We start from the raw sequence: 16,879 nt of genomic DNA on the forward strand, positions 1-16,879 counted from the left end.
CATGTTCTGAACATCACATCCTTTCTTTTCTCCCCAGATGTAATCTATATATCTATATATCTATATCTATCTATATATATATAGGTGGTTGAATAAAATATTTGGACATTATTTATAAAAATTACCTCAAGTTAGCACCAGCAAGCCTGCTAGACATTTAGCATCAGCTACAATATTTACTTATTTTCAGTACCGTTCTGAATAAACATTCATGTCTGTCTAACGTTACTCGTCTAAAAAAAAAAAAAAAAAACCTCAAGTCCAAATATTCATTTATCACCAATTAACTGTTTGACAAACACTTCCTGCTTCGAGATCTGAATTTAAAAAAAATCTCAAACATGCTCCGAAGTGCCGATCTGAATCAACCGAGTCGCGAACAGGCTCCGAAGTGCCGACCGGTATCACCGAGTCGCGAACATGCTCCGAAGTGCCGATCTGAATCAACCGAGTCGCGAACAGGCTCCGAAGTCCTGATCTGAATCAACCGAGTCGCGAACATGCTCCGAAGTGCCGATCTGAATCAACCGAGTCGCGAACATGCTCCGAAGTGCCGATCTGAATCAACGGAGTCGCGAAAATGCTCCGAAGTCCAGAAGTCCCGATCTGAATCAACCGAGTCGCGAACAGGCTGTGAAGTCCCGATCTGAATCAACCGAGTCGACTCTATGAAAGACTCAGATCACGTATCTAAAAATAAATCGCTATAGTAAAAGAGAGAGGAGTGAAGTTTCCTACCGCTCTGCTGTGTTTGGTCCTCAAGCATGTCTGACGCTCCGCAGTGCGTCTCCGCCCCTCACACGCGCGTTTACAGCGCTAAATTAATCATCTTTGCTAATTATTATACATTTACTTCATTGTCAGCTTCAGGTACTTCATTTATTATTGTTCAATGAACTGTTTGAAACAAAAAAAGGTTGTATTTCAGTAATAATTCTAATTATCAAAATAAAATATATAAAATAAATAATAAAAATATGATTTTCAGTTACAATAGTTAATCCTAAATTCCGACATTAATAACTTACTTTTAGCAACATCAGACGCACGCGCTCACAAGATCTCACGGTTCTTACTTCTGGAGACTCACACTAAACGGTTCATTTGAAGCAGTGAGTGGTCGACTCCAGAACAGCTGCAATCGGATCATTCTAATTCGTAAACGAATCGTTTGGTGCGATTCGCGATCCGATTTAAAGGTTTATTTTGAAAAGACTCAGTTCGTTCATGATGAATCAGACACGCTTCTGCGTGTCGGAGCACATGATATATTATAGGGAGTAACGATATGTTTTATGAAATGTAGTGAAGTTAAAAGTACGATCTTATGCTTTGGAATGTAGTGAAGTAAAAGTAAAAGTTACTCAAAATAAAACTACTTCAGTAAAGTACAGATACTTGAAAAATGTACTTAAGTACAGTAACGAAGTAAAGCTACTCCGTTACTGTCCACCACTGATTCAAAACCCAGACGAAAGAAAAGCGTGCAGTCGTGAGGCAATTTGCTCTTTCAGCAAAAATTCATACCAGTGCCCCAAATTTATATAACGTTAAAGTTACTCCTACAAACCTACAAAAGAGTGGAGCGTAAAACAGAAGCCATGTTCATCTTAGTGCACCAGCACTAATTAATTGTACAGTAAAAGTGTTTTAATGGTTTATTTATATTGAATTCTGCATCTATTAGAATACCCTATAATTACAGCAATTTCTATTATGAATCTAGATTGATTGACGTTTTTTAAATGTGTTGTACTAAATGTGTTTATACTTATGTTTTAGACAATGGACTTTTTCATGAAGGAATAATTGCAACAATAGAATTTCTGCCTGTTAATTGAAACATTTCAAGGTAAGTAACCTATTTAAATTAATGATACATACGTTTTCAATTTTACTTAGACCTATGACTTCCAAAAATTATGAAAAAAGACAAATGAGGTGAAATAAGTGTATTGTTGCATTCCAGCCAACAAAGCTTCCTTTCATTTACAGTGTACTTTTGTTCCTCCCTACAAGTCCAAATCAGTCAAAGGGTAAAGGGTGGTAAAATTTAGTCAAATTTTCTGGAGGGAATGAAAACTGGTTTAGTCGGTCTCTTAGTGCAAATGATAGTAGATCCCCACAAAGACTGTAAAAATTTAAAATGTATGGTTAGTTTTTTTTTAAACTTGTGCTTTCTCTGTACTTTTGCCATTTAAAGGCCTTCGTGCAGAAATTGTCTTTAAAACTCTTCCTGCCATCTGCACCATACCACACAAATGGAAAAATGGTATGTACATCATACACAGAAATGAAGCGGTCCTTCATTGACATTCAACCTGTAAGTAGAAGCAAAACTTAAAAATTACAGTGCCCTGTGTAGTCAAGTCACCTTTATTTATTTTATAAAAGACACACGTTGTACAATACAAATTGTTCTAAGAAGATATTTTGAAAAAAAAAAGGATGACAGAATTTTCATTTTTGGGTGAATTATCAGTTTAATTATCAGTTAATATATATATATACACACACACACACACACATGCTTGAATGTGAGTGCAAAGATTTTGCAAATGCAAGTTACAAATACCCCCCCCCCCCATCTTCCAATCCTAGTGACGTCCCTGATTCAATGCAGCAAACTTTAAATATTTCACGTACTTTTGGAAGTCCAGCATTTAGTTAATCCTGATAAGTGCTCATTGACACAGTTGCAAACATGACGGCTTTTTTCTGCCATAGTGGGGTTTGGCATCACACCATCTGTGTTTCCAACCAGAACATTAAAGAATGCAGCACGCTGGAAAAAAGCTATGCAAGTCATGATGACTTCGAAACTCCTGAAGTGTTTCCAGTTTATGATGCTCATTCATTTTTTTGTCTTCTATATACTATTTTCTATGTACCAGTGTTTCAATCTGTACATGTGAGAAATATGTGAAGGACTTTCTGTTGAATTTCATAATGTTCAAATGTCCATTTTCATACATATAAATGTCTTAAAGATAGAAAAGGCACCCATTTGGTGGATTGACTCATTCAGTGTATTTCATTTATTTTTAATTTACTCTTTTATTTTATTTTATTTATATATTTTTTTACTTGGAACAAAAATACGTGGAAAAAAAGTTTGTTAGTTGTCTTGTTCTTTGTTCATTAAAGAAAATAAATGTCAATTTATTAAATATTAGATTACATATTAATATTGACTGCTTGGTTCTTGGACTGACAGGTCTTTGTCTGGATCTGGGTCTTCAATAACCTCTGCTTTGAGCAGGGAACTCCAAACTAGGCTACTTTTTTTCTTTTTTTTTTTCCTTTATGTTTTTTATATCGTGGACATGAGGAGAAATAAATAAACAAATATAGGTCCTACCGTGCCATAGAAATACTGAAACTGCAAACAGAACAAAGGAGAACATCTTTGTCTGCATCTTTCCTGTCAAACGTGCTTCGGTTCTTTGAATGAATGGAGCAGCATTGCTGCACTCCAGAGATGTTACGTATCTGGAGGTGTGTGTCGTTGTCAGAGACCACGTGATGCTTCACGTGTGAAATAAGCGCATTCCAGACTATCCGCTACGAGATCAAAGGCGGATATCGCGCGATCACGTCCTTTGTTGCTACGTTGTGATTCGAATTTAAAAGCCGCTAAATGTAATCTCATTTGAACATTTGTAATGTTATTGCTGTTATTACTACCATTGTATATTTGTTAATATTACTCATCTGAGTTTGCACATCTGTTACTACTGTTACTGTTGCTTTTGTTGTCATGATGCACTCAATTTGCACGTTACTGCACTATTGTACTGCACATAAGCTAATACTGTACATTCGCATACAAATAAATATGATATACACAGTCTATATTTCTATTTTTCACATTCTATATTCCTACTCTATACTCACATATATAGATACATTGTCTATATTTCAATTTTTTCATAGTCTGTGTTTCTACCACTGAAGCATAGTTTTTAATGTTTCTTACTTCTTCCCGGGCTGTAAAATTTTTGGGGGGACTGAGAATATTAAGGTAGCGATGAGAAATCATGCGATTAATTTTTATACAATGTCTCATTACAAAAAACCTAATGTTATAGGATATAGAAGAAAAGCAAAGTAAAAGACCTTTAAACTTAGTGATTACGACTTAAAGGGCTAGTTCACCCAAAAATAAAACATCGGACAATGCGTGATCAGAGGTTAAAAAAACCCCAATCTAAATACTGTTGTTCAGTGTCTTGCACAGACCAATCGTTTTGTGTATTTACACATCAATGTATCATCACTTTTTTACAATGATCGAGTCACGAGATCCAAGTGCGAGGTAAAAAATGGTTTATTTGTAACTCATATAGCCAGCAATGAGAATGTAGGAAGACGATGGCATAATCCAAGATTAATCATGTCCAGATTGCTCAAGATGCAGTAACTCAAACCCAGCTCAGGAATCCCAGGTGGGCGAGGAATAAGGTCCAGAGAATCCCAACTGGAGGGACAGGAACACGATCGAGTGTTTATTATAACTTCCTTTAGCGATCAGGGGTGGAATTTGGTCATTTACTGTTGTAAAAATATGCTATTTATAGCCTTTTACAGCGCTGCACAAGTTAGCATTTCAGATGCTATTTTTCGATTTTATTTTAAAATAAAAACGCCCCAGATCTCAAGAAACTCTCATACCAAGCTTTACTATCGTAATCGCGGGTTTATTATTCAGATATTTCGTGTGTAGTACAGAGGTGTTTCAGTGTCAGTGTTGCCAGATTGGAAATGTCCAAGTATCGTACCAGAAGTACAAAATTATCGTATTTGGAAGAAAACTGAGTAAAGAAGCCCTATGACTGCAACTACCATCATTTAAATTTTCATAGAATTCTGAAATTATCGTACAAATACGATAATTTTCGTACGTCTGGCAACGTGGTTCAGTGTTGTTAGATATGAACCAGGAAGTGTACAGGAAGCATGTGACACGATGTGGCGGTGTCCGGTTATGACAATCTAATGATTGAGAAGGCGAAAGACCAATCGGAGTCTGACTGACACACACACGAGCACCCAGCACTGCACACAAATAAACAGTGAAGATTTGAACAGCTGTGCTTAGTTGATCTGGATTTAATAAATTTCAATTTCACTGTAAACTTGTGTGTCTATACGGTTTGACAGCTTCGAAGCATGAGGCCCCAAGAGAAGTTTTTTTTTTTTTTTTAATGGAGATTCAGTACATACAGCAGGTCAAACCAAAGAGGACACAGCAATCCCTGGGAACAGATCCTGTTTGAGTACCTAAATATAACCACGTTTATTATTTAATTTACTGCATAAGGGGAAGCTGACCATGAAGAAAAATGAATAATCAGTTCCTTCACCATTACAAGTAACCAAATGGCTTGCATTATAAACTATACACAGTTTTTCCATCTCAGTTTTCAGTCTTTCTCTAAGAGCTCCACCTTTGGCAACAGCGCCAGCAGCTTGAGAGTCTGAAGATCCAATGAGGATAAATTTAGGTTCCAGCTGCACTCTGGTCATTCTTTGACATTCTGCATTGGTTTCTCCCAAGGTTTTTTTCTCCATTCTGTCACCGATGGAGTTTCGGTTCCTTGCCGCTGTCCCCTCTGGCTTGCTTAGTTTGGGTCACTTCATCTACAGCGATATCATTGACTTGATTGCAAATAAATGCACAGACACTATTTAACTGAACAGAGATGACATAACTGAATTCAATGATGAACTGCCTTTAACTATCATTTTGCATTATTGATACACTGTTTTGCTAATGAATGTTGTTCAGTTGCTTTGACACTATCTTTTTTTTTGTTTAAAGCGCTATATATATAAAGGTGACTTGACTTGACTTTCACCTTAAATATGCAAGGAGTGAAAAAAGTATTTCATATAATGTTTTGAGAAGGGGATTTCAGATACTTTATGTTCCTTCTGGTCTCTAAACATGATTTGTAACTCACTTGAGAAGGTCGAAAGGTTGCTGGCCATCATTTCTTTATGCCTTGCACACTTGGACAATGATTAATAATTTAATGTCATTGATATGCAAATGTTTTGTTCATCTTTTTTAAATTCAGACACCAGGTCTTCTAATTCTTTTCCCAAAGTCTTCTCATCTTCATCCACTCTGGGAAGTAGTTGACTTTAGCTCTTCTGGGCTTTTTACAAATTTCTGCAGACTGCCTGTCGTCTGGGTGTTTGTGTTTCAGAGCTTTGCATGTTTCGTTCAAAGGTTAAATTGAAGTGTGTGGTCTGCCAAGCATAAAGGCTGGAAAAATTCCCACAACTCTGTAGACATAAGTTTGCCTTTATAAGTGCTTCATCATCAGAAATAATCAGAAGGGTGGATGGATATGCAGTGTTCGGGTACATGGACTGAGTCAGCTTTCCAGTATGTCTGACCCAACATTTGTGATAGTTGGCACTGTCCCATCTTTTCTGTAAATGTCTAAATTTTAGGGAACGTTGTGCATGGTTGCGAGAACATCCCCTCCTACATTCCTTGTTGCAGCAACACCCATATCTGTCAGATATGCAGTATAACTTCAAATGTGTAATTTTAAAATGTAGAAAAATCTATTCAACATTTATTAGTAAACCTTTTTAATATTATTGTAATTTTTGTAATATTTGAATGCAGGGATCATTAACTGACATCAGACTCCCGTGATCAAGTGAAAGTGTCGTTTAATAACTATTGAAACTAACTTCAAATCTCAGAGGAACTTCAAGTAAATACTGTAAGTTTAGTGTGTAGTTCAGTGTAGACATTGAATGTGTTTACTGAAAAGAAAAGAAAAACGAATAAAACTATTGACATATTACATTTTTTTAAATAATTTTTTTTTTTTTTACTCAAAACAGCATGTTAAATTTATTTAAATTATGTTATTAAAAGCAACGTATATAAACATGCAGACATGAAAAAAGTGCAAAAGTGACAATGAAGTTCATAAAATATGGAAGTATTTTCCCCATTCAGTTTCATCTTAAAGATTTCAAATTAGTTCTTTTGAACCAAAATCTCCAATTCTGAGCAGAATTATGATCACATTGAAGCAAAACAATGCATATTAGTAATTTTTCACTTTTCACATTATAATGTGCAAATACAGTACATTGATGATGTGCATGACAAGTCAAGTACAATAAGAGTAGTGCAGATCTTCTTCACATGGAACCTGTCCATTAATAGATTTCGTAAATTAAATAATGACTGTCCTGAGAACTCATGTAAGTTTGTTTTAAAGATTGATACACTTTTAGATCTGTGTAAACTCAAGCTTACTGATGGATTGAGTGTGAAATTCCTGCTTATTGTCACAAAGCATTTGTTCTATGAATTTATCGAGATAACTGAATGGTAAAAGTAGGTTATTGTTGAACTGAATAAATGTATAGAGAAAGTTTAACAATGAATGAGCGCCACCTAGCGGTTCCCTCAGAAGCCTTCATCTGATCTGATGAGAACATCTCTATCTTCAGGAAACAGATGACAACACATCACTTCCACAAGCTCTTCACTAATCCAGAACCAGAAACCAAGGCACTTGTTATAATACGCATGCTAAATGATAAATGTGAATATTATTCCAGGTTAAACCTGAACAACACAAGCTGAAGTGTGCTGCTGATTTGCTGAATCCTTTTGCAGATACATGATCCTGTCGGGTCTGGTGATGCTTTCCTGTTTGTAATGAAACAATGAGAGAGAGAGAGAGAGACAGTGAGGGAGGGAGGGAGGGAGGGAGAGAGAGAGAGGGAGAGAGAGAGAGAGAGACAGTGAGGGAGGGAGGGAGGGAGGGAGAGAGAGAGAGGGAGAGAGAGAGAGAGAGACAGTGAGGGAGGGAGGGAGGGAGGGAGAGAGAGAGAGGGAGAGAGAGAGAGAGGGGAGAGAGAGCTTTCAGTGACTCAAGAAAACCTGTCCGTTTTGAAATTTTTATTTTCCATCTAGATGATTTTGATATAAACTCCATTTATTTAGTGTAAAGACTAGCAGATTTATAAAAATGTATGTGCACAATTGTTTTTTGTTTTGTTTTTGTTTTTATTTTAATCAGAAGAGCAGAAATGCTGTTATATTTTCTGATGTAATGGTGATTTATTATTAAATGACATGAAAGAAGCCACATCTCTCTCTCTCTCTCTCTCTCTCTCTCTCACACACACACACACAGCTGAAAATCTCATAATAAACTGCATTAATTTTACCTCATCCTTGGACTTTTGACAGATGCCGAGCTTAGTTTTCACCTGGTCTCCTTTTAAACATAATCACACACAAACAATTAAACCCTAACTTTGCATAATAAAGACAATATTTTCATCTCACTATAATAACTGTTAGTAATACTTACCCTTTGTTAATCTCCTGGATCAAATCAGAGAGACTGACAGAGCCACGGAAAACAGTGACACGTATTCCTGAATACAGACCTGAATTTAGTGCACGAGCATCTTTATAGTCTCCGCCCCCTAGAGGACAAGAAAAGGATTAACATAGTAAGGGAGGATACTATGAGTCGGTGGAAGTTGAAGGACAATAAAATGTTCATCCAATCATATCACTTGGTCCGAGTGTTACTATAGGCTCTCCTACACATGATTCGTCATCACTGCGTTATTTTACTGTATTGCAGAGCGAGTAAGAAAGGAAGGCATTATTATTGTTATATTATGAACTTTATACTGTAATGTTTTTTCACTGGTGAATCTGACAGTGCTGCAACCATCCCTCAATGGCGTCTCTAATAGTTTCACTGATCAGCCTCTGCTCTGTCTGTGTGTGTTCATGTGTTTTGGAGGAGGCGTGGCTTTGGAGAGGGATTTGCAGCGAGGGTGGGATCTTATACTTTCAAAGCTAGCTCGCTACTGAATTCACCTATTCTACCTTTTTTAAGAAGCTTTTTGAATGAAGAGAGACAAACGCTGGGTTTCAACATGTGAATTTTTCTAATGTGGAGGGAGTGCATGAGCATGGGACTTGCTGATGCCTTCCGTTACAAAGATGCATGCAGGCTCTCTCTCGATGGGTGAAACGAGTGAAGTAATGGATACTGTATTATGGTTGATACTCTCTCTCTCTATATATAATATAATGTAATATAATAATAAAATACAGTCAAATTTCATTATTAAAAATTAAATAAAGCCATAAAGACAACAACTGTCAGTTTAAAAATGATGTGCTCTGAAATTCTCACCAGAGACAGTAACTCTGAAGCTCCTCATGATGCTGGATCTGCGGCTGTTGATCTGTAGTTCATAAAGTCCAGAGTCTGTGATTCTGATGTCTGTGATGGTGAGGAATCCAGTCTGATGATCCAGCTTCAGTCTGTCTCTGAATATCTCATCACACTGATCATCTCTACAGATCTTACTCTGATCTCCAGTGATTTCAGCGATGAGAGTGTCATTAAAATACAATTTCTTCACATCATTTGGGCTTTTAGTTTCACCAGGATCTAAAGTGACAGATTCTCCCTCCTTCACTTCTTCTCGTTCAGCAGCAGAAACACCTGAAACACAAACCAACAGCTGCTGGAGGAACCTTCTTGGGGCAAAAGATAACTGAAAATAATTATGCATATTAATTTCCTAAAACAACAGGAGAAAAAATAAATTGATAAACATCAAGTTAATTGTGGATATGTCTTCATTCTGTTCTGTTGAATGATGCAGGTCAAGAGAAAAACAGCTCTGAATGTCACTGGTATAATAAACACGATGTGATTTAAACAACCTGCTTTTAAACATAATAACTTACCAATGAAAATATTGAAGATTGTTTCACTGTCGCTGCTGCTGCGTAGTATGACTAGTTTATAAAGTCCAGAGTCTGTGTTTGTGATGTTAGTGATGGTCAGAGATCCAGTCTGATTGTCCAGCTTCAGTCTGTCTCTGAATCTCTCAGTGCCTACACACTGATCATCTGTACAGATTTTGAGATCTCCACTGATTTGAGCGATGCGAATGTCATTAAAATACCAATGAATCTTTTCTTGTTGGTTTATTTTAACATCAGTGTGTAGAGTGACTGAATCTCCCTCCATCGCTGACACGGAGACTCTATCTGGACCAGACACAACTAGAAAATAAATTAACAAATAATTAGCGATGTTTTTTTATGAAAGTGGGACAAAAATATACATGAATACAACCGGAAAGTGCTGTGAAAATGATTTTCTACAGATCGAACAGCATGAAAGCATAATCAATTTACACATTTACTCATCAGATAAACATACATGTTGCCACATAGCAAACGGACTTGGCCCACATGTGGCCTCAAGCTGGCACTGCTGGACTCCTGTCGGCAATGGCATATTCCCTTTCAGCCAGAGCTGGGCCACGTGTGGCAATCACAGCACGGCGGGGATCCGCCAAACAACACAAGGGCCGATTGTTGGTGGCAGGAGTGTGGCCCAAATCAGTCCAGTGATATGTGGACCAAATCAGGCTCAAGATCAAGATCTGGCAGCATATTATGTGACCCATGATAAACAAGATAAATACAATATTGCATGATTATCATTTAAAAATTAAGCATATCAGTCAAGTGCATTAAGCTGCAATTATAATTGTATAAAATGTTATATTTGAAGGCATATTTGTACAGCTTAATTCCAAACAATAATAACAGATATACAAATCAAGACAAAGACACTCAAGTTTGGTTTAACTGATCTGCATTTATAACATTAATTTAGTATTAAAATATTACTCGAGCCTTTCGACCAATTGGGTTCCATTTGCTTGTTGTAACACCATGTCTACACCGGATGCGCTGAAGAGACCACAAAGGGCAGACGTTTACCTGTCAGATATTTCTTAGACTTGTCATCCTTGATGATTTACGGCAGTAAAGTGTTTTTCATTTATTTATTTGCATTTTTTTTTTAGTTTTGGCATTGTGAGAACCTCAAAAATATTAATTATAGAAAGCGCTTCTCTCAGGAGACTACTGTAAAATCACCTATAGTGCCATCTGCTGTTTTGGAAGAGGAAGTTGCTCAACTGCATTTGTGAGAAAATCTGCCTGGACTCATTTATGAAAAAATCAAACCAAGAGATTTAATGACGTAAAACGGTGAGGATATCACAACCAAAACAGACCAGCATTTGTATGCCCTAAATTTGGTAGGTTATTTGTTTAATGGTTACATGCAATTCATAGGATTTGTTGTATTTGTCAAATATGATGTAGGCTCATATCTTTGTAAAGCAAAATATGTTTATTTGTTACACTTGTGATTTTGCTCATTCTGACCTTTGTATTTGCAAATCGTTTTCTGTTTGTTTGCATGTCGAGTTTCTTTTCGAACATTCACTCACATTATGTATGAAAACTTCTTTTCCTTTCTGCTGAAGCCTGATTTGTTCACGTTTGTGTAGCTGCACAAACCAATGGTGCTTCAGCCCACCAAAGAGAGTGGGGCTGACCGCTATATAAGTTGGTTTGAGCGCCATTCATCAGATTATACTCCTTCAGCGATGAGGATCATCTCTTTACTGACTCTTTTGCAAGAAGAAGTCTTAGAAGAAGCTCCAGCTCTACTCACCGCTGTGAAAGAAGCTGAAAGCAGCTACGGAAGCATCACTGCAGTCATTTGGCATCCGGGCAAAGAGCAATTTTTCAGGGCGCACTGCTTTAAATGTTGCGCCGCGATTGTGGTTCGTGCAAGGGACTTACACGATGAAGAAGGGCACAGCAAGTGCCCCGCCTGCCTCTGTCGCGCCCATGCAGAGGCTGAGCTCAATGGTGGCTCATGTTCTTTTTACAGGAGCATGAGCCTTTCCCGTGTATGCTTGCTATGCTTGTCTACCCCTCTGCCAGGCCCTGCCATCTTTTTCCTCTCCTAAGAGGAACTTACAGCAGGGCAGTGGATCTTTTCTAGCAGGCTCGAGCAGTGTCACCTCGCCTCAGCCCCTGCACGCCCCACCCTCCCCATGTCCTCTCACGTCAGTGTGCCTTTTGCATGAGGACCCTCTTCAGTTACAAGCGGGCTGGTCTCATTCGGTGCGTCTGAGGAGGACATCATCATTGACGACATCTCTGACGTTGACTCTGTATCCTTGGCGGCGTCAGGAACGTAGGTTTGGGCTGATTCCAGCGAGAAGCCCGTAGCAGCCCCTCCCCTCCAAGTGTCGAGGCCAAAGCCAGACGCGGAGCTAATCCTCATCCTTGCGAAAGCCGTGGAGGATCGGGTCTCAAGTGGTCGGCTCCAGATGAGCCCGCACATGGATTGCTGGACGAATGGTTCCTACCAGAGACCTGCAAGCAATCCTCCCATCAACGTTCAGCCCCGTTCTTGCCAGCCGTCCATGACAAGCTCTGTGCGCTACAAAGTCTCGCCAAAAGGGCTATTTGGCTTTGCTGTTCATGGGTACACTTAATGGTTTCGGAGGCTCAGAAGACATTGCAGGCACTGTGTCCCTTCCTCCCTAAATGCCCTAGAACCATGGCTGCGGGCCGCCAGAAGAGCCTCTCTGCTCAGCCTGCAAAGCCAGCGCAACATCAGCCTCTTCGAAAACCAGCAATCCAGGCTGGCGAAATGCTTCCCCCTCCCGAAGAGTCAAGGTCCCCGCCCACTAGTCGTGCTGGACCCTGAGCCACCGAAGCCGGCCTGAGGCACTAGAGAGGAAAAGGAGGGGTCCTATCTCGCCTCGGCCGGAACTCCCCCCAAAACAGCTCGCCTTCACGCCTTACCTCTTCGAACACCTCTGAGAGATGGAGTTTTGTTTTCAGCAGGTCACATCCTGCAGGTGCAGTGTATGCCCAAATATTTTACCGCTGTGATAGCAGTCCCACATACTTTAAAAAGAAAAATTTCTCATCCTTTCTCATTTACTTATGAATGTAGACTCCCTGCTTCTTCAAGGCGAGCATTCATTCGATAAAATAAAACCTCTCCCCTCCCATCACACAGCGTTGGCTGCCATTCCATGAATCTCGAGATGGGTTTGGAAACAATTCGATGAGGCTAGTCTCTGCAGTTCACTTGCAGACCACCCCAGTTCAGAGGCATTGTTCAAACTTCTGTCCCAGACAACGAAGCTATTGTTCTCTGGCAGGAGGTGCAAGCACTGCCTGTAAAATGCACTGTGCCCCCAGTGAACAGCGAGTCAGACTTTTTCAGTCACTATTTCCTCGTCCCAAAGAGAGACGGTGGGCTCAAACCCATTTTAGATCTCAGACATCTGAACAGCTCGCTTATGTGCCGGTCGTTCATGATGATGATGGTCAAGAAAATTTGGTTGCACTTTATTTTACAGTACGTGTACTAACATGTACTTATAGTGTACTTACAGTGTATTTATCTAAGAAAGTTCTGGTAAACACAAGGTAACTACATGGGGTAAGGTTAGGTTTAGGGGTAGGTTCAGGGTTAGTACCTAGTTATTACATAGTTATTGTAATTACTATAATAAGTACATAGTATGTACATGAGGAACAGGACTGTAAAATAAAGTGCTACCGAAAATTCTTATGAATATTTACCCAGTGGATTGGTTTCTGACCATTAGATTTGAAAGATGCTTACTTTCACATCCACATATCCACATTGGATGGTTTTAGCCAGATCAGAATGGGAACTGAACGCTCACAAAGAGCTGTTGTTCAGTCATTTAAAGCGGCTCGGGTTGGACTTTGCTATATTGACTGGTTTGAATAAAATTGCAATACTAAAAGGAGACTAAAATAAAATTTTCATTGACTAAAAATGCTCAGATTTTAGTTGACTGAAACTTGACTCGACTAAAAAGAGTATGGACGTGACTAAAACTAACAGAAACTAAAATGACAGCTTCACACAAAGACTAGACTAAAATTAAAATTAAATAACAGTCCTGTCCTATAGACCAACGCTACTTTTGCGTCATCGAAGGTTAACGCCCGTTTTTGGGGGAAAACAAATGGATTCCCCTGATACAGAACTCGCTCTAATTTCTTGATAGCAAAAATGGCAGAAACATACACACTCTCTTTGTGGGCCGAGGACCGTGAGAGGTATTTAAAGAAGCTACTGGATACGGTGTTTACAGAGGTTTCCCTTTGAAATGGTCGAAAACTGGATTAATAACCCCACGCAGTGGCCAAATATGGACATCTAACGCTACCATTATATCGTGGAATCACCAAGTAGCTTATTTTTGTCATTAACATACTCACAGTATGATAAACTAGACGATGAGGCCATGTCAAGAGGAGTCTGTGGTTTACTTGGATCATATTTCACTTGATTTAAGCTATTGACAGTTTTGTTTTAGTTAGAAAATACGAAGCTGCTAGTAGCTACGTGATTAACGTTAGCTCTCATTAGGCACGCTAACTTGGCTGTCAACTGATTTTAAATTTGAAATATTCGCAGGCTAGGACTAAACAATATAAATATGATACAATATCTGTTTGTAATTCTGTCTGAAAGGCCTGTACACATCAGAAACAATGAAAAAAAAAGGTCCCTGGAGCGAGTTCTGAATCAGGGATCCGTTTGTTTTCCCCCAAAAAGGGGCGTTACCCTTCGATGACGCAAAAGTAGCATTGGTCTATTGTAGGACGGGATTTAATGATAGGCTATTTGTGATGGCTTCTTTTCCTTATTATTAATCTTTATTGTTTACCATATTGATGAGAAATGTGATGTATATGTAAAGTGCATAGACTAATTTAATTCAGTTTTGTTCTATAATGTTGTAATTGTTTTTTCTGCACACACACAAACACTGCACATATATGACAGATATATGATATCACATATATGGCACATATATGATATCACAGCATATAATGACTACTAAAAATGGCAAATTATGTATAATTTTATTTCAAATAAAGGGAAAATTAAAAGTGAGTTTAATCCAAGCAGCTCTTAAAGATCTTAGAATAGTTCTGCATCCTTCTGAAGTTTTTGCGGTGTTTCCATTTAAACATGTTAATTACAAAAACAAAACCTTTGGTGTACGGTCTCTGGAAAAATCAACAGTGATTTATCAGCCTTTATTTATGTACAGTATTGTAGACGTTATTACCTATAAGTGAAGCAAAATTTGCTGAAATATAGGCTACAGTAAGAGCGCCTGCATGGTTGTCCATCAGATGCCTGTCAAAGTTGAGTTTGTTACTATAAAAACAGTAAAAACTGTTGTGTCATTATAATGAGAAAACTAACTTTTGTTATGTTGAGATAACGAGAATATTAAGTCTTAATAATGAGAAAATGGTGTCATTGTTTCATCATGTTTCGTTTCGTGCCATGTCATGTTTTGTGGTGTGGAAATATCCTCACATACCATACTGTGTGTAAAATCCTTGGACCTATTTTAAATATTCATTGCTGCAAACTTTAAATATTTTACAAAATATTTTACAAAACCAGCATTTAGTTAATCTTGATAAGTGCTCATTAAAACAGTTGCAAACATTAGGGTTTGCGATCACGGCATCTTTGTATCCAGCCAGAACATTAAAGAATGCAACACAATTGCCCATAAAGTCCTATAAAAACCAACCAATCTGATGATGACTTTGAAACTCCCAAAGTTTTTCCAGTTTTGTGTGCTATAAACATGTTTGTGATGGCCATTATTTATTATTATTATAATTTTTTTTTTTTGTCTTTTAATTTGTTTATTTATTTATTTTATTTGAAGTGTTTCAATCTGTACTTACAAAATGTGTAAATGTAAGAAATAAAGGACTTGCTGTTGTATTTTATAATGTTGAATGTAAAAAAAAAAAAAAAAAAAAAAAAAGTGCCACATGAATCACAAAATTAGCCAGCGGTCCATGGGCGTCGTGTCCGGGACTGAGACTACATGTTATATAACAAATATAACTTTTTTTCACAGTGTTATGGGCAGTTTTTATAATGGTTTCATTATTATTATTATTATTGATTTCATTATTATTATTATTATAATTATTATTATTATATGAACTTGGAACAAAAAGATGTGAAAAAAAGTTTTATATTTGTCTTGTTCTTTGTTCATTCAAGTAAAATAAATTAAAATGTGTTAAATATTACTTCACATATTAATATTTACTTCTTTTTTGGACTGTATTTATGGTTCTTGGACTTGCCAGTCTTTGTCTGCATCTGGGTCTTCACTAACCTCTGCTTTGAGCAGGGAGCTACAAACTACTGTTATTTATTAATTTTTTTTTTTTTGTATCTTGACCTGGGGGGGGGGGGGTGAATAAATAAATAAATAAATAAACAAAGCTCCTACCGTGCCATAAAAATGCTGAAACTGCAAACACCATGAACATCTTTGTCTTCATCTTTCCTCTCAAACGTGCTTCGGATCTTTGAATGAATGGAGCAGCATTGCTGCACTCCAGAGAGGTGTCCTGGAGGTGAGTGTCGTTGTCATAGACCACGTGATCCTTCACGTGTGAAATAAGCGCATTCAACAGCTTGTTGGAGATGCATCGGCTCTGCGCAAACCGATCGGTATATGATATCATAGTACCGCGAGAGCAATCGGAGAGCAGTCGATACTTAAGGCTTTTGAATCGCTCTCGCGGGACTTTGATGTCAAACGCCGATCGGTCTGCGCAGCTCCGCTTCCAGTCCAACACACCTACTGACAGCTACGAGATCAAAGGCGGATATCGCGCGATCATGTCCTTTGTTGCTAATAAGTTGGATGTTATTAACATTTCAGCTTAATGTTTGAGGATAAGCAAGCGCATAACCTCAGCTCAAAAATATATTTCTGTAGTTTTATGCTATAATGTTAGTGTTATCTGAATGCACTAAGGGTCTGAGAGCTGCTTCTGTTCCAGTAGAGAACATCAGCGTCATCAGAGCACGGTCTAGTGACGAGTCTTCAGTGCGCGTGACAGACAGCACACGACATTATA

General features: G+C 38.1%; 1 protein-coding gene and 1 long non-coding RNA gene across 2 annotated transcripts; both read right to left on the reverse strand.

Annotated features, from left to right (window-relative positions):
- Positions 1–6,882: 6,882 nt before the first annotated feature.
- On the reverse strand, positions 6,883–8,482 carry LOC113080415 (uncharacterized). Its single transcript, XR_003281854.1, has 3 exons — positions 8,364–8,482; positions 8,218–8,267; positions 6,883–7,693 (listed from the first exon to the last, which is right to left on the reverse strand). It is a non-coding gene; the product is annotated as an uncharacterized LOC113080415 (long non-coding RNA).
- Positions 8,483–9,180: 698 nt separating this feature from the next.
- On the reverse strand, positions 9,181–16,648 carry LOC113080416 (uncharacterized). The gene is made up of 3 exons (XM_026252591.1): positions 16,243–16,648; positions 9,773–10,093; positions 9,181–9,524 (listed from the first exon to the last, which is right to left on the reverse strand). Exons 1-3 carry the CDS (start codon positions 16,478–16,480, stop codon positions 9,181–9,183), a joined length of 903 nt encoding a protein of 300 aa, XP_026108376.1. The 5' UTR covers positions 16,481–16,648.
- Positions 16,649–16,879: the final 231 nt, after the last annotated feature.

This window comes from Carassius auratus, unplaced genomic scaffold (genome assembly GCF_003368295.1).
Source record: "Carassius auratus strain Wakin unplaced genomic scaffold, ASM336829v1 scaf_tig00031265, whole genome shotgun sequence".
Lineage (NCBI taxonomy): Eukaryota > Metazoa > Chordata > Actinopteri > Cypriniformes > Cyprinidae > Carassius > Carassius auratus.

Bases quoted from the DNA above. Each gene is read 5' to 3' on its own strand.
- LOC113080416 (XM_026252591.1), bottom strand. From the start codon at position 16,480: ATGATATCATATACCGATCGGTTTGCGCAGAGCCGATGCATCTCCAAC. The intron at 10,094-16,242 runs GTAGGAGCTTTG...TTTATTTTCTAG, and splicing joins TTCAGCATTTTTATGGCACG to TTGTGTCTGGTCCAGATAGA. The intron at 9,525-9,772 runs GTAAGTTATTAT...TTTGTGTTTCAG, and splicing joins AATCTTCAATATTTTCATTG to GTGTTTCTGCTGCTGAACGA.